Below are 26,789 nucleotides of genomic sequence, written 5' to 3' on the forward strand. Positions count from 1 at the left end.
AACGTGCTGAAGTATCTAAGGCTGGCTAAGTTACTTGCTGCAGTTATTCAGCTTTTAAGATTTAAAACAAAAAAGAGCAGGAGAAAAAAATCGAGCAGGAGACGTACAGATGGCTGCATGCACTGGGCAAGAGTTTTCAAGGGTGAAACAAACAGAACGTTTGCATTTCTCAATCCTCCCTGTTAGCTTTCTGAAAGTAAGCAAGTAGTATTGCCATATGCATAATTTTATAAGTGCTGGATTATTTAGTCCTTATTCTTATAGCCTGTAGTCTTAAAAAATATATGATTTAGCTAGAATGTCAGCTTTCATTTAAAAATAAAATTAAAAAAAAAGCTAGTATTCCAGTCCTTGCAATTGTGAAAGAAGGTTTGAAGATATTTCCCAAACCTTGCCTAAAGGCTCAGAAACTTTGGAGTGAATTTCATAAATGACATTGTTTTCAGTGTTCAGCTTGTGACTTCTTGAGGTCTGCAACTAAACAGGGAAATTGCATTTACTTCTCTGATCTTTTTTCCCATTACTTTTCTTCCCTTCATGGCTGATTCATCATCACCAACTATGGTTCTCAGATGTCCTATGTTTTGCTTTTTTGCTTTGAAGTATCTTGGGGTTTTCTCCCTCCCCTCTTTCAACAGGCACTTGCCACATGCTCTCTCCTCATCTAACTCTGTCAGGAGGAACTGCACAAAATTCTGCCCAGCCCCTCAAGAACTCTGTGCTACCATGACACCTGTGTGGTATCTGTGCAAAGCTACTGCTTTCAGCAGCTTAGGAGAGAAAATAGGAGAAATGCTATCCAGCCTTACAACAGGGCAGATAAAGCGCTGTTGTTTCTTGTAACAGGCCACAGACTGCATGTTAGTAACACAGACATGAGGATCTTAACTTGCCATGTCTGGAGACTTGCTTTAGCTTGTAACAGAAATTACCTAGTATTCAGGTGACTGGCACAAATAGTTGGCTTTACCTTTCTCTTAGCTTTTTACAACTGTGTTGTAGAATGCCTATTAAATATACTTCTGCAACTTATAGATAGTAATAACAAGGAATTAGGCAGTGTGCTCTACACAGGGTATGACTTTAGAATAAAATGCAGCAGACAGTACAGACACAGGAGGAAGGCAGAGCCCTGAATGTGCAGGCACAGGACAACCATGGAAGTCCAATGGCTAGAAGCAACCTACATGTAGATGCAACCCATCCATCACAACCCACATACATAGTCTTAGGGGTAAAAATAGAGCAAAGAACCAGTATCCAGCATAAAATAGCATCTTTGGATGTAAAGTGGAGTTAGAGCCCAACAAAGGAAGTGAAAACCACAAAGCACACTGACAGAGTACAACCCAAGACGGATGCTATGCTGAGGAAGAAGAAAGCACCAACATCAGCACCATACTCCTCCTGTCACAGGACCCAATGCTGATGATTCCCTGTATCCCAACCCTAATCCCAGCTGTTCCCTTCAGTGCTGGGACCCAGAGGTGCACTGGGGAGGAAAAAAAAAAAAAAAAAAAAAAAAGAGGAATAGGATAGATATTAGAAAGTTTCTGTATCTATAATGTAATTCCATGTAATTTGAAACTTTTGAAATTGAAATAATAGTTAATTCATTGAGCTAGCAAGGCATTCTTAGCTTTCCAAACAATAAAGCTTTCTTTTCTCCAAAGCCAATCTGTGAGCCATAAATTGGTCATAATTCAACCAACCTATTCTGTAACTGAGATGCAACAAATTGATAACAAGAAAAAAAAATGTGATAAAAAGAACATCCTTTCTGAGAAAACATCCCTGTATGAAAGCAGCTGGAACATCAGGACTGCCTCCCAAAAGGTCAGTCCACCTAAATCATGTTGGTATTGGTAGGGAAAAGAAAAATCTGGCTCATTTTTCCTACAGATTACAATAGCAAAAGCTCAACATTTTTTGCCTCCTTGAAAAATGCATGTTGCTAGCAAAACTGAGCTTAACAAATGGACAGCATTAATTCACTGTGGGACTTTTTTTTTTTTTTGCATGGGGGGTAGGGTGGGGTGGGGTGTGGGGTTGCTTTTTCCCCGTATCACTCAAATTATTTGCTTTGAAGTTGTCTAAGAATGATCCAGACGGGTCTTTTTAAAGTCATACTTCTCATATTTTCATTCAACTCTTTTCAAGGTTCAGGATTTGCAATGCATTCATTTTTAATTACTAAAACTAATAAATAACCCAAACCCAAAGTTTACTGGATTTATGCATTTTTCTGTTATAAAGAGAAACTTCATTTGTGGAAATGTGGACAAACTATTGAAGCTGTACTTTTTAAAACAAATTACTAAATGCAGAGGTAAAGCAAAGAAAACAGGAATAGATCCGATCATGCTGCACCAGTTTTCTTCTATACAAAGTTAGGTTTGAAATGCTGCATGTTTTTTCCAAGCAGGTATGACATTGCAGTTAAACTTTTCCTTGGTCTCCTGAAATTTCAAACCAAGCTACATCAAAAAAAAAAAAAAAAAAAAAAAAGGCAAACATGTAACAAATTCTGCCCCCGCAAGACTGTAAATCAGATTTTCAATCAGATTTTTTTTTTCTCCTGTGCACACTCACATATCTGGAAAGGACAAGAATAAGAGGAATCTTTTGGGTAAAAAGGTTCAGTTTTACATTGTTAAGAGCTGTATTTAGCTCTTAAAAGTACGAAACGTTCCTAAACAGAAGAATAAAGATAGAGTCACATCCAGAATTCGAGGCAAATATTGTCGCTGCCTTTATCCTTTTCATGCATAATGCTGATAACTGTAATTTTGTCTGATTTTAGTGTTTGCAAATTCTCTTTTGCAGTAAAGAGAACAGCCCTTTCAGTGTTCCTGATTTGCAAGCTACTGCCCACTATTACATAAACTTAGAGAATATGTTTGCTGAAGGAAGACATTAAGTACCTTTGCAAGCTCAGAGATCCAACGTTTATTATCCAATGAGCCTTTACATAGTCACGTTGAAAGGGAGATACATATAAATGTGCTTCATGTATGAACATTATCCACAGTTCAATAACACCCAGACCAGCAGATTTTCAATCATTACACCTACTTTCCACAGAAAGACAATATTCCTCCCTTATTATGAACTATATGCTAAGGGAGAATGCCAAGGGAAATTCATTGTAAGGAAATCAAATGCAACAGAGATAGCTGAGGTGGCATTATCTGTACTGGCAAATCACTGCTAATGTCTTCAACAAGTTTCTAAAAATTCTGAAGCAATTTTGTCACAGGATAATTCCCAGAAAGAGGTTACATTAATTAAGTAATGGATGCTATACATGCTATCTCATATTCCAGAAAGCTTGCAGCTTCCAGCACCATGTCCATAACCCATTTTTGCCTCAAAATGCCGTAACCCTTTTTTTTTTTTTTTACCTAAATGCAAAATTTAGAAGCGTGCACTTTCTGATTCTACATTCTTCAAAAAATTATGAACATTCCATTCTACCTCTATACACCAAACATTAAAACTATACCACCTTAAAATACGGGAAAGCTAAGCTTTTGTGATTTTTCATCAGCACAAAAGAGCATTGTCATTTAAAAGCTATCAACTATAGATATGGCCTTTTCCATTTGATAGTCCTGCGGGCAGTTGCATTTACCGGTATTATGCATACCCTGAAGTCTTTGCCATCATAAGGCACTAACTGGAGAGCAGGAGATGTTTCAACTTTAAGCAAGAAAGCAAAGAAGGAAAGAAACCAACCAACAAAATAATGAAGCAACAGTAACATGACACTCAGACACTGTGGAACAGTGGTTATCTTCAAGGAACGAAGTATCTGACATTAGAAGACTTTAAAACAGCTGAACTTCCACAAACTATAAAAATAAATAATACAAGTAGAAATCTATTCACAACTTCCAAATCTTGAAGAAGCTACGAAGTTCTTGAGAAACATCCAAAGTGGATTTTGAACACATTCGGTATTAAGTGGATGGTACATAATGAAAGAGAGGTGCCAAAATCAGGACCACAAGGCTTTCATCATTTTGAGGCTTCCATGTTTTATCATGAGAGAATAACTCAACTGTGACTTATTCTCTCACAGTTATTATTGCTCACAAATGTAAGCAATATTGCCAATGTCACCACTGATTCCCTGTTTTAAAAATGACCAGAAGAACAACTGCAAGCATGGCAGGGGGACAACTCAGTAATACATGTAATCATGTAAGAGTCTTTGTCAATCTTGAAGAACAAGTTTAGTAAAGAAAAAACAGCTGCATCTCACCCTGTTTATACAGTACATTGACATAAGGGATACAGGATTGCCAGAAAATGTTAACCAAGGTACTAAGCAAAAAGTAACCATTTTGACATTTTATTTCCACAAGCTACAATATCGAAGAGTATTAAAAATAATAAACAAAATAATACAGCATTTTTAAAGAACAGCAGGTAATTATAAGAACATAAGAAGTTTGCAAACGAAATTCAAGAGAAACAAGGCTTGAATGAGAGGGAGGCAGAGTTGTTGTACAGTACATAGGAAGGAATTAAGAACACTGGTCACTCTGCTTGGCTCTATCCAGATACAGCAAATTCACTTAAAAGTCTCCACTGAATATGTTACATATGTTGCACTAGACATGACCATTAATTCAAACTAGGATATTTTATTTTGGGGAAAAAACAAACAAACAAACAAACAAACAAAAAACACAGGAAAACTACAGATACATACAAAAAAAATTGAAAAATGGAACACAAAAATCATACATTACAATGCCTACTCATGTTAACCATTCCAGCATGGCAAAAAATGCATGCTCAGGAAGATTTAAGTACCAAAGGAAGATGTAAAAGAAAAAAACAAAGAAAAACAACAAAAACAAAATACTACTTAAAGAACATGAGAATATAGGGAAACAACATGGGGAATAAAGAAATAGCAATCATTTCAAAGGCTAAGGCCAAAAGTCCACTTCATTGACTTCCTGTTTGGTGAGCATGCAGAGTATCCAGAGCCCGCAAAGTCTTACATGAATCCTGGAAAATGAGGTCCATGCCTTGACAGGGAATCCAGACAAATGAAAAAAGTTTTAAGACATTTACTGGTGAAATTTAAAGTCTAGATTTCTCTTCTGCTATAAAAATGAAACTTTCCATTTCTTTCATGTGAATTCAGCTTCTTTTTTGAAGCTGATTTGACAATTTGCTAGTAAAAACATGAGTGGCCACTTTTAGAGTTCTTCCACAATCAAGGTAGGCTCATTTCTTTACCTGTATCTATCATTTGCATACATACATTATAAACGTAATAAATGCCAGCACTGATAGACATTCTGAGCTGATTGGAGTCATTAAAAATAAATTGCTAAATTCTATCTGCTGCCTTCTACTTTAACTAGGCTAAATTTAATGACTAATCCCAGGCTTGAATACAGATTTATATTACAATTTAAAAGTTCAACAGTAAACAAAATATGTTACTCAAAACTGGCTTTCTGCACATGCAGCCTACCTACCACCTTTCCATGTTAGGGAAAGTAGGAGTGATTTAGAGGCCATTTAATATATGACAGATATTTTTTTTCCCTTCAAGTTCTAGAATAACACTAAAATATATGTTTCTCCTATTCATCCAACTGTGACCCTAAGATGAAATAATCATTTAAGCATTATCTATGTGTCACTAAATAAATCTATTAAATGTGCTTTGCAATGAAGTCAATCCAATGAATTTTCCTTCTGATTGTGCTGAAATCAGGTTTCAAAGCAGGTGACTGGAAGCAGGACAGTGTCAGTGTGGGTCTAAATACTACCCACTAGCCACAGCTGGCTTCCAGCACACCAGCCTGAGCTGGCTTTTAGCAAGGTTGTTAAAATCTTTGAACTGATGGTCAGGGAGTGGAAGCAACCTTCATCGTTTCCATCTCTAAAAGCAGACTCTAAAAGCTGTTAAAGCTTCTGTTGGTCATCCCAGGAGGGGAGATGCTCAGGAAATGCATGTTGGGACTCAGAAGGGAATAACAAATGAGAAAGGCATTAGAAATACTTACAGAATGTTCACTGAAAAATTGTGAGATTTTACCTTTTATTTTATGTCACTTCCCAAAATGAAGTAACTTTATGTAATGATAGACAATGTACAGTGAACCGCAAGTATTTAGCATGTTTACATATTATGTCAAACAAGAATTTGGCATCAAAAGACACCATAAACACAACTGAACAAAAGCTATTACAAAACATGTACCAACAGACATACAGACAAGTCTACCTACTTTAAAAAATTCAAAGAAGGCAAATGCGTAAAGAAAATTTATGAAAAGAATAAGCAAGGCAGAAGTGTTAATACTTCCATTACAAGTGCATTTTATGCAACAGAGATATGGCATAGACAGTGGCTATTTTCCCATATTTTCTTGTCATCTCATTTTGATGAAGGTCACCCAAAATCAAAATATATGTTTCAGACAGCCTGGCTAGAGACAGTTGACACTCAAAAGGATATTTGGCAATAGCCAAAGTGCAGAAATAAAATCACAGAACAGTTTGGGCTGGAAGAGATCTTAAAGATCACCCAGTTTCAACCCCCTGCCATGGACAGGGACACCTCCCACTAGACCAGGAGCCTGAGCTTCAGAAGAGCTCTGTAACACCCTGCAACACCACCGACCTCACACACCCAACACTCTTTCATAGGATAAACAGTGACTGATGCATTGGAGCAGAGATGCTTGTTGCTAAAATACATAGTTTCATAGTCATCATTTGTCATTTTACAGATACTTAGAGAAGTTTTACTCTCTACACTTGAAATTTCTTTGGGTGTTATTCAACTCACTGCTAAATTTGACAGTGTTATGCAAGAGCATGTGCATCCCCCACCTCTGCAAAAGGTTTTTTTCCTGTGCATATTTGATACTGATTTCACACAGGACCCAGCATGTACTGAAGCTGTTACTGTCCTTAATATAGTTAAAGCAACACACAGCAGCTATTCAGCTGCTGCTAAAAGGAATCATGCACTTAATTTGCTGGATTTTTAACAACTTCATTTCCTTCTACTGTACTAAAAAACTCAAACCTTATATAAAGCATGAAAAACATAAGTCAAAAATGAGAATGACAATCTAAAAGTAACTGAAAACCTCTTTAGCTGAGCAAAAATCTACAATAAGGAGAACTTAATACATTTTTAAGGTTTAGAATTCTGCAATAAGTGATAAAAAACTGCAAAAATATATTTTGACACTCTTAAAGTAATATGTGTGACCACAATGCTGAATTAATTTATATTCTTTGAACAAGATAAATTTGGGTTCTTAAACCTTGAGTAACTGCTTAATTTACCAGTTAAATTCAAACAATATGCTCTGAACTGCCCCAACATGTTATCTGCTATTCCCATTCAAAGTTATTCCACTCAAAAGAGCATCAACAGATTTCAGTAATTTGATAAGACATCCTCCCCCTTTTATTTCCACCTAACTTTCAGCTTGTTAGAAAATGTGTCAACCAAGTTAAAGAAAGAAAGAATGTCAGGACATTCAAAGTAGATGACTTGTTTCTATAAACATATTTTATCCAAGCAGAATGTCTTTAAAATAAAAGACAGAAAAATGGAAATGAGCAAGATAGACAAACTGAAGTGTTTGCTATAAATGATGAGAAATGGAATCCAACCCATTTCTCCAATATTTCTAATAAATACTAAGATATTTCTTAGCCCTGAATTAGAGGTGGGCTCAGTGCATTTTCTTTTCTCTAGCTGCATAAATGCTTGTGTTTATGTTATCACTTAATTTCTTTTACTTCTACTTAAAACATTCAAAACAAAAATACCCATTTTAATAACAAAGAAAACAATTGTTTAGGTCTTTTCACAGAGGTTTTTGAATTAGTTCTAGTTTACAGAAGGTCATGAAAAGAAGTGAGTTTATTGATGAAATTCAAGATTTGGAATAGTATATTTTATAATTTCTAGAGCTTGATGCTATGATTATTTAGAAAGATAAACAATATAAATATACAACATCATAGCAATACTGTCACTGAACACTTCATATGACCATGTAAATGATCCATCTCAGAAAAATGTGCTTGATGCAACATCTCAAAGAAACTGATTTAAAACATGAAGAAATTTTGTTTTACATACATGCATATGAAATCTGACAGTATCAGTAAGGAATTAATTATTACTTTTCAGAAAGGGAACTATTTCCTGTGTCCACAATTATTACTAGTATACTAAATTATACTACTGATGCACAGTATGATGAATTTTATTTTTTTCAAACATTTGAAGATAAGATAATGTTATGGCATATTCAGCAGCTTTTCATCTTGGCAATTCCAGGCTCTTATAAAGGAGTTTGCTTTTGTGGGCATGGTTTATTACATCTAGCGCCTTTTTTTTTTTTTTTTTTCCCCTCCTGATAAAAGACCACTGTGGTGAGAGCTTCAGATCAGGATTAAAACATACAGGGAAAATCTGTGGGAAGTCGTGTACCAGGACACATATTCACTGTGCCTAGGATTAATGATCATGGCTTCAAGACCCCAGTCATGAATAAACAGAAATCAGTCTCTCTGCAGTGACATGAAAGATGCACGCAGAACGGTATGCATATGTTCCAACTGTTGATTTATATTTGTCTGGGCTCCTGTCATCAGCTGAACAGTTTTTGTTTTGTTTTGTTTGTTTTGTTTTGTTTTTTTCCAGTTGTTGTCATATGGAGCTTTCAGCCTCAGTCCACATTCCTATGCTACTGCACATTGCTGCCTGTGAGGCTCCATCATGGTCAGCTGACCATCAGTGTGGTCCACTGACACAACTATGAAATAACACTACTGAAATAAATGATCAGAGCAGCTGCTGAACAAAGATGCTGTCATAAAACCACATTGACAGAGACAAAGCACGACCAAAAAGTGTGATGAAAAGACAGTCAAGTCTGAGAAATGCAAAATAAAATTGAGTCTCCCAAATCTGAACATTGGTCAAGAACGTCAATGCTCAATTCTTTCCATCTCCTCCTTTCCTCAGATCTTCAAATTGAAGCACAGAACAAATCTGCATGAATCAATCTACATTATGTCCATATTTCTTTCCAAAAAATATTTTGCCTTGTTTGCCCATCACTCATTCTCAGGCCTGCAACTCAGTCACATGCTTTCTAGTGAAACTCGGTTTGAGAGCTTGCCTTGAAGTTTTTACCTAGCACTAAGCCAAATTCCAAGATGAGTTATTGCTCTGGAAGATTTTATGTTGAGGGAGTTTAAAAGTAGGAGTAGGGAATCTGTCCCTCTGTGAGTTCACACATGCACAACACATCTATGGCAGCACAGCTCTACAGCTTTATTCTTGCAAGAATGAGGCACCAACCTCCTTTGTCACAGGCTTTTGGAGCCATCCCATTCCTAAAGTCACTCCCAGCAGAACAGGAACAAACACTGGAAACACAACTCTTCCTCATCCTCCTGTCAGGGAACCAAGGATAAGGACTCTGTGCAACACCTAAGATGGTTGGAATGGACTATTTGCTGCAAATCTCTCTTCTGGAGTAAAGGAGTTTTGAGAGTGGTTAGAGATGTCTAAATGTCTTTGAGTTGGTACTTATTATTATCTGAAAACTACGAAGTGGTGCGGCAATACTGCCCATCATCCAATAGATGGGGAGCTCTGTCAATAGTCCTTCAGCAGCTTATGATGACACATAGTGTAGCCAGCGGGACCAGGGAGGTGATTATCCCCTTGTACTCAGCTCTGGTGAGGCTGCACCTTAAGTACTGTGTTCAGTTTTGTGCCCCTCACTACAGGAAAGACATCGAGGCCCCGGAACATGTCCAGACAAGGGCTATGAAGCTGGTAAAGGACCTGGAGCATACGTTTTATGGGGAGTGCCTGAGAAAACTGGGGTTGTTCAGTCTGGAGAAGATGAGGCTCAGGGGATCCTTATTGCTCTCTATATCTTACTGAAAGGAAGGTGTTGGGAGCTGGGGGTCCGCCTCTTCTCACAGGTAACTAGCAATAGGACTAGAGGGAATAGGAATAGCCTCAAGTTGTTGCAGGAGAGGTTTAGGCTGGAAATTAGGAGAAATTTCTTCTCAGAAAGAGTGGTTAGATGTTAGAACTGTTTACCCAGGGAGGCGGTGGAGTCACCATTGCTGGGGGCACTTAAGGAAAGGTTGGATGTAGTACTCAGGGACATGGTTTAGTGTGCAATATTGGTGGTAGTTGGACCAGATGTTCTTGGAGGGCTTTTCCAATCTCTATGATTCTATGCTCCTTGACCCTGCATTTGACAACTCAAGTGCCAGGAAAGGCAACAAGACGAGGTAGGCCCATGCTTAGCCCCACCAGACAGGGGGCAGCCACACAAGTTCAAGTCCATGGAGCACACGAGACCTGCCGTTAAGGGCAGAAAATATCAAGCAATACCACAGTTGCTGGATTAACACCAGGGGAGAACTAAAGAAAGTATGCTCTTTTGTGTATGAGTCATTTGACTTGCTGCAAAAAAAAAGGGAGTAAGGAGTCAAAATAATGAAAAAAAAAAAAAAAAAAACAAAAACACAACAAACTGTGATAAATGTAGTGAGCTTCCTTACAGCTCCTCTGGGAGGGATACTTTCAACTGTAATTTGACTATTATTGAAAGTCAGAAATGTATTTCCCTTTCCAATTACTGCCATTTATTACTGATGATTACTAAAAGCAACATGTACAGCTGAGTCTCAAGATGGCAGGTACTCGGCATTTCTCCTCATTTTTATTTCAGTCAGGAAGCATCTCTTTCATGACAGACAGAGCTGACCTGGAGTTATAGGAACCCCAAGTGCTTTTGTTCATCCATTTCATTTCAAGTGAAATATTAGAAGCCAGCAGCATTTTAAAACTCAATTTACAAATAATTGGCAGAAAAGATGGAGTCAAAAAGCAGCAAGCGCATCTCTTCCCTTACTTCAACATTCTGACATCTCTAGTCAAAATAATCAAAGCAGCTGCAGCTTGAGCCTTCATCTTCCCTTTAAAGATGTTTTTTGCCTTCACTTTTCCTTCAGTAACTGAAAAAAGGACAGTTTGCAGATCAATAACACAAGAATACTTGCAAAATAAAAGCCCAAACCAGGGGGTGGATCCCTGCTTTCCATACTCGTCAAATGCAGATCAGTTCAAAGTACTGCAAACAAGGCTGGAGTTTCAAACTGTATTTTGGATTCCAAATATAATAAACAGCAGGTCACCTTGAAAATAGGCATCTACCCGATAAGACTCCCAAAAAAAGAATAAAGGACAATCTTTTTGATATGTATTTCAGTCATACATTTATCTTAAATATTGTAATTTGTCACTGATGTACGATAGTATGATATTTTTCCAGGAACAAAAAGAACAAATTTTATGATCATAAGAAAAAAATGGGTTAATTGTTCACAGGGAAAGAGAATTTTGTAAGAGTTAGAAAGAAGCAAGAAAGGAGTCTCATCTCTAAGAATAATAAAGAAACCAGAAATTCATTATTTCATGCCAATAGTTGGAGGCAACTGAAAGAATAAAAAAGTAATATAACAATTACAGCATGGTACAATTTTCCTGATATGGACAGGGAGGAGACCACGTACAGTACAGCTGGATATTGTAAGGAAAATGAAAATGGAAGAAATCATAGTATTCTCTCAACCACTATCAGTAGCAGTTTTAAAACTTAGGTAGCATTTGCACATGTGATGCTATCAATAATGCTGGATTTAAAATAAAATCCTGGATGAAATTATCATCTCCTCCTTGCTAACTATATAAAGAAGAGTTTTCAAGAAAAATGAGTGCAACAATTAATATTTCAGTGGATATCTTTCTCAGATAAAGCTAGAGAATACCACCTAGAAGTTATTTAAGATTTCATATCAGATCCAATAAAAGTATTTGATTGCCAGGTGAATATGAAATCCCAGAGGAAAATGTCAATGCAGGATTGGAGGTACAGAGAAGGTATTCTGAGGTTTGTATAGGCTCCACAAGTGAATGTTAGGATAAGTTTATACCATGGCTGTGTGTTTTTTGTTATTGTTGTTGTTTTTCTCTCTCTCTAGGGTATGCACTGGTTTTACATAGAATATAGAAGAAAAATGACAGGAAAACAACCAGAAGTTCTTCACTGGGGCCTTCTCTGAATCTTCAAATGTTTTTGATGAATTTTTGTCATACTATGAATAATGTGGAAACCAGACACTGTTCACAGTTCAAGCTGAGTCTTGCACTTAAAATGTTCCTAACCTGGGAATACATCTTCCTCCCAGGTATCATTGGTTTACATTGGGCTCCTACTGATTTTCTCTTTAGATTTTACACAGCCAACAACTAGTTTATGTAATTAAAGTTTCCTAAGAAAACACTTTTGAATTAGCATCTGATGTCAGTCTAATTTTGTACCAAAACACTCTACTGCTACCTATAGTTAGAACTCATTGGCATCTTATGTATAATGTTATAAAACAAGATGTAATTGTGAAGAAAAAAAAAAACACAACAAAACTTATTTTTCAACCTTCTAACCATTTTTCCCCTGATTAAGCATAAAAACAGAAATAGATAATTCTCTCCCCACCCCCACAAAAACTTTTTTTTTTTTTTTTTTTTTTAAAGAGGAGGAAGGGGAGATTTGACAGATCTTTGCCAAGGACTCAAGAACCATATTTGGGGGCTGAAAAATGTGCACTTTGGCTAGGTTAGACAACTAAAGTTTTTGTTTTCCGCCACTGTACTATTCTCCAAGACACAGAACCTCATTATTTCCAGCAGTGCAAGCTAGGGCACCTCTGCATGGTGATCTACCTGCAGCTACACTGAAGTCCTTTCTCCATCTCATTCCTGCTCCCATAAATCCCCTGGCAGTCCCTTGTCAGCTTTGATTACAGGAAAACTTTGTTTTCTGATAAAACACTTCTACTTCATCAGAAGTTTATCCTTTAGTACAACAGTCCTCCTTGTGTACAAAATAAATACTTTATAACTGAAAGTTACCAACTGTAGAATATGGCCAACTCAAGTCACCTGTTCTGTTTACCTAATACATGCAAAAATATATACACACATGTATTTGTACATGAATGTATAAAATGCAAAAATATATGTATAAGTGTATACAGCTACTATAAGGCTGCATCAATAATGCCTAACTTGAATATATTTTATATGTACATACTTTTTAAAAGTAGTTTTTAAAAGATAAAAGACAAAAGATAAAATCTCCAGATAGATTTTACATTAAGCTGGAGCTGAAGTATGAAATACACATCACTCATTTAGAGTACAAAAGACAAAATTATATAAATTGTCCCGAAAATAGATAATACAGATACAAGATCTCAACATTTATCTTAAGGTGATTACAAACATTTTAGTTACCTTTAACAATGGCCTATGTCTTGCAATCTTATTTTCCCCTCTATTTTTGAGACAGTAATCTCTGAGTAAAAAAGGCATATGTTAACTTCTCAAAAACAAACAAACAAACAAACAATGGCATGAGATAGCTGGACCATCTGCTGAGAAGAGTCAAGTTCTGGAATATGGCATACTGTCTGAGATGTAAGTCAGACACTAAAACAAACCTCAAGAAAGTTAATGAACCAGGTAATATATGTCTTAACTGGAAATTACTTTGTTTGGAACCACCAGAAGCATCTACCTACATCTGTATCAGCGGAACTGCTCAGCTTTGTGCCAGCCTGAACAGCATGCAAAGGCATATCTTAATTCCTCCTTTCCCATGCCTCATCAAACACACTCACTCTGCACCAGCCACAGATAGTGTCCCCAAATACACTTCTCATCCTCTCCTATGATTCCCACAACAAGCCTGTGCAGCCTCTGCTGAGGCACACACCAGCATCTGGCCCCACACCTGGAACCCCTGGTCACAGCCACTTGAATCACACCAAGGGCTGGTCCAAGCATCCTTACTTAAGAGAGCAGGAGTGTGCGAAAGCAGCAGGTGAACTGCTGGCAGAGAGCTATGAGCTATACTTGTCTCAGGACTTTCTTAGAACTGTCTCTGTTCCTCAGAGACAATCCATCTCTTTCTGTTGATTATTCAAGGAGCTGCAGGATACTAAAAGATCTATCTCAAGTTAGGTATCTAAATTTAGGCTGCATTAATGTATCACCGCACTTTTTTTCCCTACTCAGCTTCAAGAAGCAGAAGAGGAAAGGATACTTATGAAACAGATTCAATCACTCTGTAATCACAGTATGAATGGGATGTGACAGATGTTTTTTAGAGACGGTACTATTTCTGGAGCACTTGGTTCCAGGTTACATGAGACCCCACTGGAAGAAACTATTCTAGTCCCCAAAACAATGCAGTCAAACGGTGAGAATGGATAAAATGTTCAGGGAAATAATCCCCACAGTGACAGGCGCTAATGTAAAACAAGCTTATGCACTGAAGTTGAAGAAAAAAATAGGTCAGGAACAGAGACAAAAAGAAAACTATAGGTCACAGACAGCAGTGTAAAGAGAACCGCTTGATGCCCCAGTGTCACAATCTTAAGAAAAAGTAGCAGAAATGACTGAAGAAAATGAAGAAGAAAAAAATAAAATAAGTATCTGCAGCCTGATTCAAGTAGATCCAGCAATGCAGAACTCGCCCCCAGCTAAGCAACAACCAGATTTGCAACTGTACTTTTAGATCAACAACTCATTTATTCCTAGCTAGACTACTGTGCCAGCTCACATGTAATCCCAGCAACTCTGATACGCAACATTAGCTGTCTAAATGATAACATGCAGTGGAAGTATTCTAAAACAAAATGGCAAATGAGAAGAAATCAATGAAGAAATATTACCATACACAACAGCTGACACAAAGCACTACCCTATGTTGCTATGGCTTTGGATGCTGTTCAGCACCACAGCGTCCTCATAATTAAGAGAGAATGGAAAGGGTCTCTATGCTGTAACATGCTGACATAATATAAGGACACACATCAAGATGATGGGCACTTCTGGTCTGTCAAAAGTGCTACTGCAGCTTAAGTAGACATACCTTAACTAGCTTTGCAGCTGCCTGCTAGCAGCGTGGGGTCATTCAGAGGCTGTGAAACCTGCCTGAGAGTGAATAAATACTTAAATAACTAGTCTTGGCACACTGCACTGGATAATTACATCTGACAATCTTTTTCATGCCTTCAGCTTTGCAGGGATATGTAGGCATTATCCCAGCCTTCTAGATATTTCAAAGCAATGGTCCCCAAACCATGCACGGGGCAATGTGTTGCACATTAAGATGTTGCACTATTGCAGTCACAAGGCCTCACAACTGCTACAGCACACATCAAGAAAGCAACACGTCAGCTTTCATTATTGCTCTGTATTTTTGCCTAAAAGTCAGCAAAGGGATACCTGGTACCAAAATTTTAGTGGTTCACAGTCCTAGTGTAAAAATGATCAAAATTAACTTTTAAACCAGGATTACGGATATTTCAAGTTTTAACAAACTCCTAAAAGGATGCTGGCAGTAGATTAGTTGATGGCTTGCAAACAAAGTAGAGTTGAGAGGAACTGAGATTTCCTATTCTGGACACAATTACTGACTGTAGAAATGACCATTTTTAAAAATATAATCACTAAAAAGCAAGTAGTGTCATCAGGCTAACTTATTTTTTGACTTAGCAATGCATAAGATCCTAATTTTTATGTAAGTATGAAATTCGGAAAGAGCATCAGAAGAAGTCCTTAGATCACAGCATCGTTAGGGTGCCATCATCAGCCACAGCACACATCTATTTTAACCTAGCACTCATGATACAGACTGGAGTCCACACCAAAATAAATAAATAAATAAATAAATAAATAAATAATCAATCCACCTTTCAGAATTTGCGTTGTAAAACTGTTCTAACCAAGAATGTTTTTATCTTCAGGCTTAACAGCTTCATTTGGAGAATTGTTTCCCCTGGGAATAGCTGCTGGCCCACAGGTACCCTCATCTGTTGCCTCTTCATTTTCCATCCCTGGATGATTCCGTAGATGCATCGTGCCCCCTGCTTCCTTACAGTAAATCTCATGCCAAAGTGAGTCAGCAAAATCTGCTTAACCACTTTCTAGAGAAGCAATGCTTTTAAAAATCCAGGTGCCAGAATGCATATTTTCTTACAGTCTTTTTAGTTTTTATTTGTTTTATTTATTACCCTATCTGGGTACATATTGGATGTGATATTAGAATACAGAAAAAGTCAAAATTAAAAACCCTACAATCTACCTAACAATTTGCCATTGTGTGCTTTATTAGTATAGTTTTCCTCTACAGTTTAGGTGTTTTCCCTAGCTGTAAGAAAGGAAAATGGATGTCATTAAAGTGTTTTCACCAAGTGCGCGACACAGTTCAACAGTTTTTTTTTAAATCTACCCTTAATTCACTATCATTTTCTCTCCACTGCTGCATTATTCATGTATGTCAGCCTTTTCTAATTCTTGTGACAAACAGAATTATAATGACTTTATTTAGGATCAACATTTCCACTCATAGTATTAAAAGGTGAAAAGTTAAAGCAGCTGTGTCACTTGGCTCTGCCTGATAGCTGGTGATGGTGATGGCGAGGCAGCCAGGGAGCTGCTGCCTGCGGGGAACAAGTCTGGGTGCACACAGGAGCCAGGCAGCGCCAGCAGAAGTTACTGCTCCATTGATTTCACTGTGTTTCAGGGAGGTGAAGAATTGAATCACCAGCAAAGACAGAAAAGCACACCCTATAATATTTCAGAGCTACTGGGTTAGGTTTAATTTAAGTATTTTAAAACATTTATTTCAAATGAAACTGACAAATAGGTGTAACATTTTATTTAATATTATTAAGTTTTAGTATTTACACTACATTTTGCATGGCAATAGCCACTAAATAAAGTTATTTCCATGCATTATAGCCTGGAATGTTTTTATTTTATTTTTTTAACACTTGGCTTAAGGAACAAAACTGCTCATACAGTTTGAGCTTTAATCTATTTCAAAACACAAGAGTTTTAAATAATTCATTTTGTGTTTTATATACTGCTAGAACTACCCATTGTTATAGCAGGCTGATTTTGGCAGTTGCCTTTGCTACTTTGACTGTTCACAAGTTGTCTTATAGTCTCAGACGGTGTTAGACCTAGAGACTGTATCTTATGCCAGCTGGAGTGAGAACATTGCCTTGATGTATAGAAATACAGTTTTAAAAACTCAGAATCTGGTAGCATTTTTCTCTATGAACTACAATGGCAGCTGTGCTAGAGGTCATGAATATTACATAAGGGCTGTCCATGCATTCAAGCCAGCATCAGTAAGCCAAATTCCCATAGCAACACTCGCATAGATTTACTCATCACTGAGATGCATCAGTTCAGCAGTAAGTGCTGTAGTGCTACCCTGATTAGTCTGCAGGATATTATTACTTCAACTCTTCTTTTAAAGATTGTGCATTTACTGATAAAATTCCACATTTAACCCAAATTTCAGAGCAGTCTTTATCATCTTTCCTAACAGGAAAAAAAATAACTAAAAGCAATCCTGATTGCAAATGGCAATAGCTGTGGGATACAAGGGGAAAGGGAAGTAACAGGCTGATTTGGGGGTATTTCTGCTGTACCGATTCCAGGGCAGCAGGACCCGACTTCAAAGAGATGTTCAGCATCTCCTGTGGTTGGCAAGTTCCAGCAGCACATCAAAAAGCTGCATTAGGAACTCTTATCAAATATAGGTCATCAACTTCGTTTTCCAAAAAACATCTTCAGCTTCCCTATTCAGGTTGTCTGCTTGTGGATTACACTATTGTTTTATTTATGGAGCTGGCCCTTGCTAAACAATCAGATGAATACCTCAGTGATGTGGACTTCTGAATTTATGAGGAAACCTTGTAAAACAGGTGGCGTAAATGGGCAGCGCAGAAGGAAACAGAAGGGGAGATAGATCAGAGATAAGGAAATTAAAAACGAGGCAAAATGGAGGAGGGGAATCGGAGAGAAACACAGAGAACACAAGAGGAAAAAAAGGTATACATCTGAGGAGGAATCTCAATAGTGCATTTTAGTATATAAATATGAGAAATTATATTGAAAAACAGATCTTGGAAAACAACAATGCAGCAAGATTTGACTGGCAGCACGCAAAAGGAAAGATCAGAATGAAGTGATAAATGAATAATTACAAACAAGATGAGCCCCATTTTTACAGGTGCAATAATATTTAAATATATAGTACATATGAGAGAAAGACAAGCCCATGCTCTTTCATTGTATTACTGCTAAAAGCCTTACAGTCCTAACTAAACACACAGAAAGAATCTGAAGCTCATTTAGCATTTTCTTACTAATCTGTCACTATCTGCCAGGAGTATGGAGTTAGAAGCAGAAATCTTAACAAGTCCTAGAGCATATTACTCACAGGGTCATTTAACACTCAAACTGTAAAGAAAGCCAGTGAAGCCAGTGAAATCTTCAGAAAAAAAAAATAAAAAAATCTTTCCAACAGACTCTATTTACATATGACTTTTAGGGACCAATCCTTTGCTCAAGTGAACAGGATGTTTGAGGGCTGATTTCTAGAACTCTAAGTTTTAAGTGTCATAGGGATCCACAGGCAAACTTCCATGAGCATCTTCAGTAAAAACTCTAAGCTTTGAGCACATGCATTAAAAATTAATAAGTATATTCAGAAAAAAAAAAAAGTGTACACATTTAAATAAGATTGTTCTTACTGATTATAGTAACTGAATGCCTTTTATGGCAAATTCAGATTCTAAGTGATTTTTCCTGAAAAACATAATTCCTACTGTTGTCTGGAAAATCTTTATAACAGGTCTTACAGTGTATGTTAACACATTATAAACATTTGTACCAGTAATGGATGAGATGACAGCTCTTTAAAGCAGAACATCTTATTCTTTATGAATTTTATAAGGGGAAATAACACCTTACCTTTGCTTTTTCCAGCTGTGCCTGGGCCTGTCGCTCTGCCTCTCTCCGCACTGCTTCCCTGTCTTCTTCCAGAGATACATCTGAATCGGATGGACGGCTGGTGTAGGAGTCCGCCGAACCCTGCACAATGAAAGGAAAAATAATGTCACAAGTCGTTTCAGTGTTCAAAAAAAGCACAAGTGGCTATGCACCTTGCCTTTCCTATTAAATCTGTATCCCTGAAAAGAGAATAACTGCCAAAAAGGGAAAATCACTTAGTAAAATTAGATCTAAGTAAATATTTTCTTCTGGACACTTTCCAAAAGTGCAGGTGTCTTCCCCAGTGTTATATTTCCTGCACTATGCCTCTGTCCTTATTCATATGCATTTTAGTAAGCAGAGCCAGTTGCTCTGTAGAGTTACAGCAGTGGTGCAGTGCAGGGCTGAAGGACACACAGCAGCTTCAAGGATGGCTCCATATAGATGTAAACTCTAAGCAATGACATTATTAGCAAGGAAACAGATTTTTATACCCAAGATGTAACTTCAGTATCAATAATTACCATTACACAATATCCCTGCTAGCAGATTTAAACTCTGCTATCCATTTTTGTTTTAGGGCAACCTCTTTACCTGACACACTTTCCCCATCAGAACTGCAAATGGCTCATATCCATCTCTGCCCCTCAGCAAAACATGTAAATGACCACAAATCAACTTCCAACTAATAAAATCTGTCTGGACTCAACACACGTCCACGTATCGCCACAATGGAAGCAGTCACAATGCCAGAACAGCTCTATAAATAATGACAGCTCTGATTTCCCCCTGCATCTCCCTGCATACAAAACAGAGTTCTGCTAATTCAATCAGAAAACAACTGTACTCTCCTCACCATATTTTTTTTCCTCCCTCTCTGCAATACATATAATATATGCCAGTAATGAAAACATAGGGCTTACACAGATATCAGAATTCTTCAGACGTCCTCCTTTGGCTCTTTTCAGAAGCCTGATCCAGGTGGCCTTCATTAGCCAGACAGCTCAGTTATTGTCCGCAGCTGCAGCGCCCGGCACTGATCTCATAAAACATGTGCACACTGAGCACCGCAGAATCACGGCTCCTTTCCTATCCATGCTCTGCTGTGAGAGCCTTCCTTCTCTTCCCTCTGCCTTTCAAGCTTGCAGCCTCACTGCTTCCAAGTACTCTAGTGCAATTAAATTCTCAAATTTTCTCATGCCAGTAAAAAGGCAAAAAAATAAAAAATAAAAATCCACACCACCTCCAAAAAAAAAAAAAAATCGACTTGAATGATAAAAAGGTAAAATAAGCCAGACTTCAGGTAGATGTTGTGAGAGAGGCTTCAATTGATGATAACTGAGATCGACCACAGAAAAATACCTAGGGCTTTTTCCTTTGCGTTTGGGGGGGCGGATTTGGCTGTTAAAAATAGTGCTTATAAGAGAACCTTTTAAAATCCTGTGCAAAATGTATTCAGTGACATTTGCAAGTGCAAAGTTCATTTCATCTCTTCTTAGATTGGCTGGGGGTGGGGTAACAGGCTGTTCAGAGCACTGGGCATGCTCCATATGTGCAGCCTTTTACGCAGATGCTCACATCACACCAGGCTGGTAGCCTATGCCAAATTGCCATTTTACATCTCAAGGGTAAACAGCTGGAAAACGTGAGGTCCCTGCAAAGCTGGAATAGCTGGTACAGTGTCTCGCTGCTGTCATGCGTGTCTGCTGCAAGCCCTGCTCCTGTCACGCAGAGCTTCCCGTCACTGTAAGGCACCGAGCTCCCTTGCAGAGACATAAAGCCCCAAATGTGCCTGTTGAACCGGAATTTAACCCCCTAGTCACTGCTTGCATTTTTCTGACATTGACAGATGAGAAAAGGAAGGATGCTGCAATGTACCGCTTACTGCATAAATATTAGATGCTAACAGGACTAAAACAAAAGGAAACGTTTCATTTCCACATTCTGCTTTCCAGAGCCACCTTCCATCCTTTCATAAACTGAATCATAAACATGATTATCCTGAACATTTACAGTTCCCTGGCAGATATGCAGAATTCTTGTCAAAATAAAATAAAATAAAATAAAATAAAATAAAATAAAATAAAAAAGATCAGTTACAGCTAAAAGTTTAATAACCTGTCCTTGAACAGACATCAAGGAAATTACATTAAGAAAATTAAGGGCTTACAGCAGTCCAAATACATCTACTATGTTACAGTGATCTTCTAAAACTAAAATGCCAAGTGAGCTAAAGCAACAGAATAAAACAATAAAATAAACTTTCCTTGGAATTTTTAAAAGATCTTGTCCATTAGGGAAATGCCCAGAGTCGTTGTAAGCACATTTCAAAGGTGCCTATTGTTTAAATTTCCCTTTTATTGTGACTGCACCAGTGGAGCTGGGGGTAACAGTGGCAAAGGACAGCAGCAACAAGTGGCCAGAAGTTTAGCCTAGACATTAAAGGCTATTACAGTTAACACAATAGTGACCATTGGTCAAAACCATTGGTATTATCAAGCAGTAACAAAAGCTGAGACTGTGACAAAGCCACACCCACAGAGTCCCAGCCTCCAACACTCCAGGGTCCCCCAGCACCCATTCATTGCAGCAATGATGGCACCTCCAAACCCTTCCCCAGCTCTGCAGCTCCATGGTGCTCCTCTGAAGCGGAGCAGGGCACCTGGTCACACATCAACCCCTAGGCAATACTGTCTTTAAGCAAGAGGAAAACCAATGAGCAAGCCTGACACCACAATCACACAACTGACACTGGGGGTGTTAGCTTTCTACAGTGGTTCCACAGTGAATGCATCACATTTTCCACTGATGAAGTGGCATGGCATCACTTTTACTGTCCTTCATCCTGCTGTCCAGAAGGGATGCTGCCTAACTGGTCCTCAGACTATAAAAAAGGCACAAAGCACAGAGAAATAATTCCTGTGGCCCTAGAGAAGCCAGATGTTAGGTCAGCATTATTAAAACTGGAATTTTATCTTTCCAGCTGCAGAGATCATTTGTAGTGCTGGTCATGTCTCGTGTTGGCTGCAAACCCAACATACATTCAAAAAAAATAATAATGATTAAATTTATTTTAATTATATTGACAAATCACATGTATCAAACTCAACATTGATTTTATTTCCCCACTGGGACTGACATGGTCATGTAAATTCCTGAGCACAGAAAAAAATTGGAAGTCTGACATCAGGGCAATCCAGAAAAGGAGGATCATACAATTAATTCATTTTATAAGCTAGCGACTATTTTTATACGAACTAGGAATGCTTTCAACTACTTTCATATGAAAAGAAAAATAAAACTTAGTTCACTGTAGTTTCACTTTTTTTTTTTTTAAATCTAACTTGGAAGTACCCTGACTATTCAAGGAAAATATTGCTACATGGATGCATATTGTCCGTTCATTACAGGTAAAGAAACTGCACCACCTCTCTGGGTTACACTAAGTTTCAGGGCTTGCTCTTGAGACTAGCAGAGACTTTTCCTAAGTGCTTCTGAAATTTTGTGTTCCTGCAGGTGTTCATCTTATTCCACTGCAGTATAGGAGAGCTGCAATGATACTTGCTGCTGTAGCCCCCAGTTCCTCATCTTTCATGGAAAGCTGTCTACGAAAAGTGAGATATCTCATGTTAATAATTATTCCATCTCTTTACTCTTTTTCCCCTTTTCTTTTTCTCCTTGCATGGCAGGTTTACAAAATGTGCTTGTTTTAAAAATCATTCCCTGTTTTAATGACATACTTGACAAATATTTACCAACTATCTTATCACTTATTCTACTAGAGTAGCTTCTATAAGGTTTGTGTTTTTTTTTTTTTTATTTTATTTTATTTTTTACTACGAAGCCATACTTTTCACACCCTTAGTGTAAAATCATGTGATCATATTTGAGTTCCTTTTTCCTCAAGACCAAACGTCTTACATTTTGTAGTAAGGGTATATCATCTTCTTAAGACTGTGTCTTCCAGGTATAAAAACACTGCTCAGTAAAGATTATTTTTGTTGTTATTTTCCTTCACTTGTAGGTAGAAATTCCTTAGTTAAATGAGGTGGTGCCTCTAGAGATCTTATTTTTCACGCTAATTTTCTTTACCCACCTGTAACTTTGGTCAGTACAGTGGGAGCCTAGGCACAGATTTTGTCTGCAAGGTTATGTTCATAGTGCAAAATCTGATGTGTTTGGTCTGTTACTGGATTTCCTGTAATTCTCCCTGGATTAATACAGCTATCATTATACTTGCAAATTCAGTCATGGACTTTACATTATGCCTTTCTCATGAAAAATAAAAGTGGTCCTTTGAGAACACAGGGTTATTCTTTAGCTTGGTAATCCAGTTATGAATTGAATATCATTAGGACAGGTAACTTTCCAAACTCCTGAAAATTCTCAAATAATTATCTTGTTAGAATTATCAAACAAGTTCCTTCAGGTAGGGACTTTTTATGGCATTATTTATTAAATGAAGACATGAAACAGTGTGCAAACATACAAGCTTTTACAAGAAAAAAGGAGTACATGTGAATGCAGACACAGTCCTTATTTATAATGCTAGGATTTCCTCTCAGATCTATTTTTCATCTCTTCACTTATTTCATGCTGAAGAGAATTTTAAATCCAAAAGGAGAAAGATCTATATGACTTCATACTTTTAATTATTCTTTGTTAGCACAGTGAGACCTGAGCTAGGTCTCACTAGGTTAGGGCATGATTTGAGATGATACACCATGTATCTGATGCACTACTACATCTGGAATGCCAAAAATAAGTTAACATAAAAGAAAATGTTGAAAGGTTATTTCTGTAAAAATTTCAGTTAATTTAAAAATCTTTAAAAGTGATGCAAAACACAAGCAAAATGTGAAATATTAAAATCTAGCATGAAGTGAAACTGCTGACATGGGCAAATTTCAATTATAACATGCTAACAATGAACACAGATTGTCATGTTTCCTCACAGACTGACCAACCTGCAATCTGTGGGCCATACAATTAGAAAAACACCACCAATACAATGGGTACCTCAGTCTGGCACAATGGCCAGAGATGGCAAATGTGAAAATTTCTTATTTAGGGAGATTTCTCTAGACCTCTAAGCAATGTCATTATTTTGAAAGATGCTCTTCAAAGCCCAAAACACGGCTTGATTCCAAAAGTGCTATACAATGTTGTACAGATTGGAAAATTAATTACTCAAGGGTTGTATTTTTAAGGAAATACCAAAGTAATTCTGATTGTTTGGCATGTACCTGTGGTACGTGCAATATGAAACATATTTTGGAAAAGGAAGGCGAACATGCATTCATTAAGGGGATATGAGGCAGGAATTTTTGACTCTTTGGGTAAGGGCCATGGACACTTCACAGCCTGGCAGGCTCAAAGGCTAGTCAGTCCTCGTGCCCTCTCCAGTCCTTGGCACAAGCGGAGGCTGGCCGTTTGCCCACCACACGCCCATTTCCACTTAAATGCTGTAAAGCTGCTCTCCCACAGGCACCATATAGGCAATGCAAACAACTCTTAGAACAGTCACTGACATGCTTTGCTTGCATTTAAGAACAAAAGCAACAGTGATTAGAATTTTTCTTTATTTTTTGGTTTACAGCAAATTGGGCATTGCAGCAGAATCTACATCCACAGGGGACATTCATATAGCAGGAGGAGAGAAATTTTAGAACAGCTGGGAGCTTTAGGGTGGCAATGTGATTAAAAAGGAGATTATATAAAAAACCAGTCTTCTCTTTACCCTTAACATGACTTTGGCAAGCTTAATCGCAGCACCCAGCTGGACATTAACAGGTTTCCAGGATGCTAATCCAATCAACAGCTGGATGAAAGAGTTTTTTAAAAACAGACCTTAGCTTTGCAGAAACCTAGATAGATTTTGGCATTCTTAGACCAGGGAAACAGTTGTATCAGGTACTTTATCAAGCAAACAAACGAAAAACCATAAAAATCACACACACACCCCCAAAAAAGGCACACATTTGCACTAACATTTTCACAATACTAGCCTAAATGTTTGCCTTTCTGTTGTTGCTTTGTTAAGAGAAAGTAGCATGAGTTCGTATGTTTAGAGGACTGATTGGCTTTTTGTGGCTACTCCTTGGAAAACTATTGGCAACATGCAAACTGTTTCCAAAAGGGCAGCTGCGGACCTTAGAACAGTGATCAAACAAACACATAGACCCCTCAACCAAAGCCAAACTTTCCCAAATCTGTGGGATGTTCTGGTGTGTTACAGTTTACCATATTTTGCAAAAACCAACTAAAAGAGACAACTTGGAGGCCCCGTTGTACTAAGTATTGTACAGTCGTGAAGTGAATGACATACCCTGCTTAAAAGAATCTGCAGTCTGAAGGATGTCAGCAGAAAAAAATGGGAGTAAGAAAGGGATCAAGGTAACAAGCGCAATAGAAAAAGCAATTTTAACCATTCAGTAACAGCATTATGACTCATCATTGCATAACCATGGTGGGTTGTTGTTTAAGCAAGTTTTCTATATGTATTATGGCAGAGATTAGTTCTGTGAAAGCCTCTGAAGGAGGATAATCTGGTAGCTCTGTATATTCTGACAGAGAGATTCTCCCACTTATGAGAAAAGAGAAAGTTTAGAGTGCTTTTTAGGAAGAGGGCAATGATAGGAAACCAAGGAGGTCTCCTAGCTCACCAAAATAGGGTTTATCAACAATAATCACATAGTCAAAAACTTCAGTTTGTTTTGTTTTTTTTAAAAAAATATAATTTGAGTTTTCATTGAGACAATTAATTGGATATAAAGGATGACATTAAATTATCGATGATTTTGAGCTGTAAGAAAAAGCCAGAACACCGACAGAGGTAAGATGTTGCCAGTGGAACAACTGAGAGAGAGGTGTCAGAGTAACAAAAATACACCAAGGACATGATTGCAAGCTGCTTGAACTTGAATCATCTCACTTTTGTCTCAGACTGCCAGCACACACAGGGATCTGAGCACAACTTGGTTGACTCGTGACAACTTTTTAAAGCTATGGTAACTTACCCATATGTGCAAGCCCCTAGGCAAAGGTAAACCAAGATTATTAGTAATAACAAGTTCCATTGTGGTGTTGTTTACTAAGACAGAAACAGGTAAAAAAAAAAAATAAATAAGGTTTTCAGGAAAGAAAAAAAATACCGATTTTGACTGCATTAATCAACAGCTGATATCACAAAGGAAGGATTTTAAATTGCAGAAAGACAACACAGAAAAAGAAGGATTTAAAATATAAAATGGTATGAGATGATATACAAGAAAGAACAGAGAGAGAGACAAAGATTAGGTCAGATACAAAATCGCAAGGGCTCTCAATTAAAAAGAGAAAAAATGGAAAACACATCTGAGATGACACCAAGGAAACAGAAAGACAACTAGAAAAGGAAAGAATTTACAGAAAAGCATGGCAACCATCATCTCAATTTGTCTCAGCTCAGTTAAAAGTGCCAATTTAGATTCTCTGTTCCAGATCTTCAGTATATTTTTATCTGGGATTTTGGTTCAAGTCATTAAGATTTTCTGCATACTTAAAAATAACTTCCTATAAAATTTAGCATGAAATGCTGTTAGCAATGGAGAATTTTGAAGAAAAAAATATTGCCTTTGCATTTCACTAAATTATCTCTATATATACAAGCCCTACTTGGTTTTCTAATTTAATATTTTAAATCTACTCCAGATAACTAACGGAAGGTTTGGGTTTGTTTTTTTTTAATTTTTAAAAACGTTGAAATTAAGCATAAAGAGTGAAGTCTTCCATATTCTATTTCGAATGCAACAGCTGTTTTGAATACGTATTTATGCTTGCTACCCTTCCT

General features: G+C 37.5%; 1 protein-coding gene across 7 annotated transcripts in view; it reads right to left on the reverse strand.

The window, feature by feature from the left end:
- The window catches only part of CACNB2 (calcium voltage-gated channel auxiliary subunit beta 2), a 246,102-nt gene that overhangs the window by 64,685 nt on the left and 154,628 nt on the right, over positions 1-26,789 (reverse strand). For all 7 annotated transcript variants that reach the window (XM_082753056.1, XM_082753055.1, XM_082753053.1 and 4 more), the window contains one exon: positions 18,941-19,060. In XM_082753056.1, the coding sequence (XP_082609182.1) occupies positions 18,941-19,060 (120 nt within the window). The remainder of the gene's footprint in view (positions 1-18,940; positions 19,061-26,789) is intronic.

This window comes from Aythya marila (genome assembly GCF_965140915.1).
Source record: "Aythya marila genome assembly, chromosome: 2".
Classification (NCBI taxonomy): Eukaryota; Metazoa; Chordata; class Aves; order Anseriformes; family Anatidae; genus Aythya; species Aythya marila.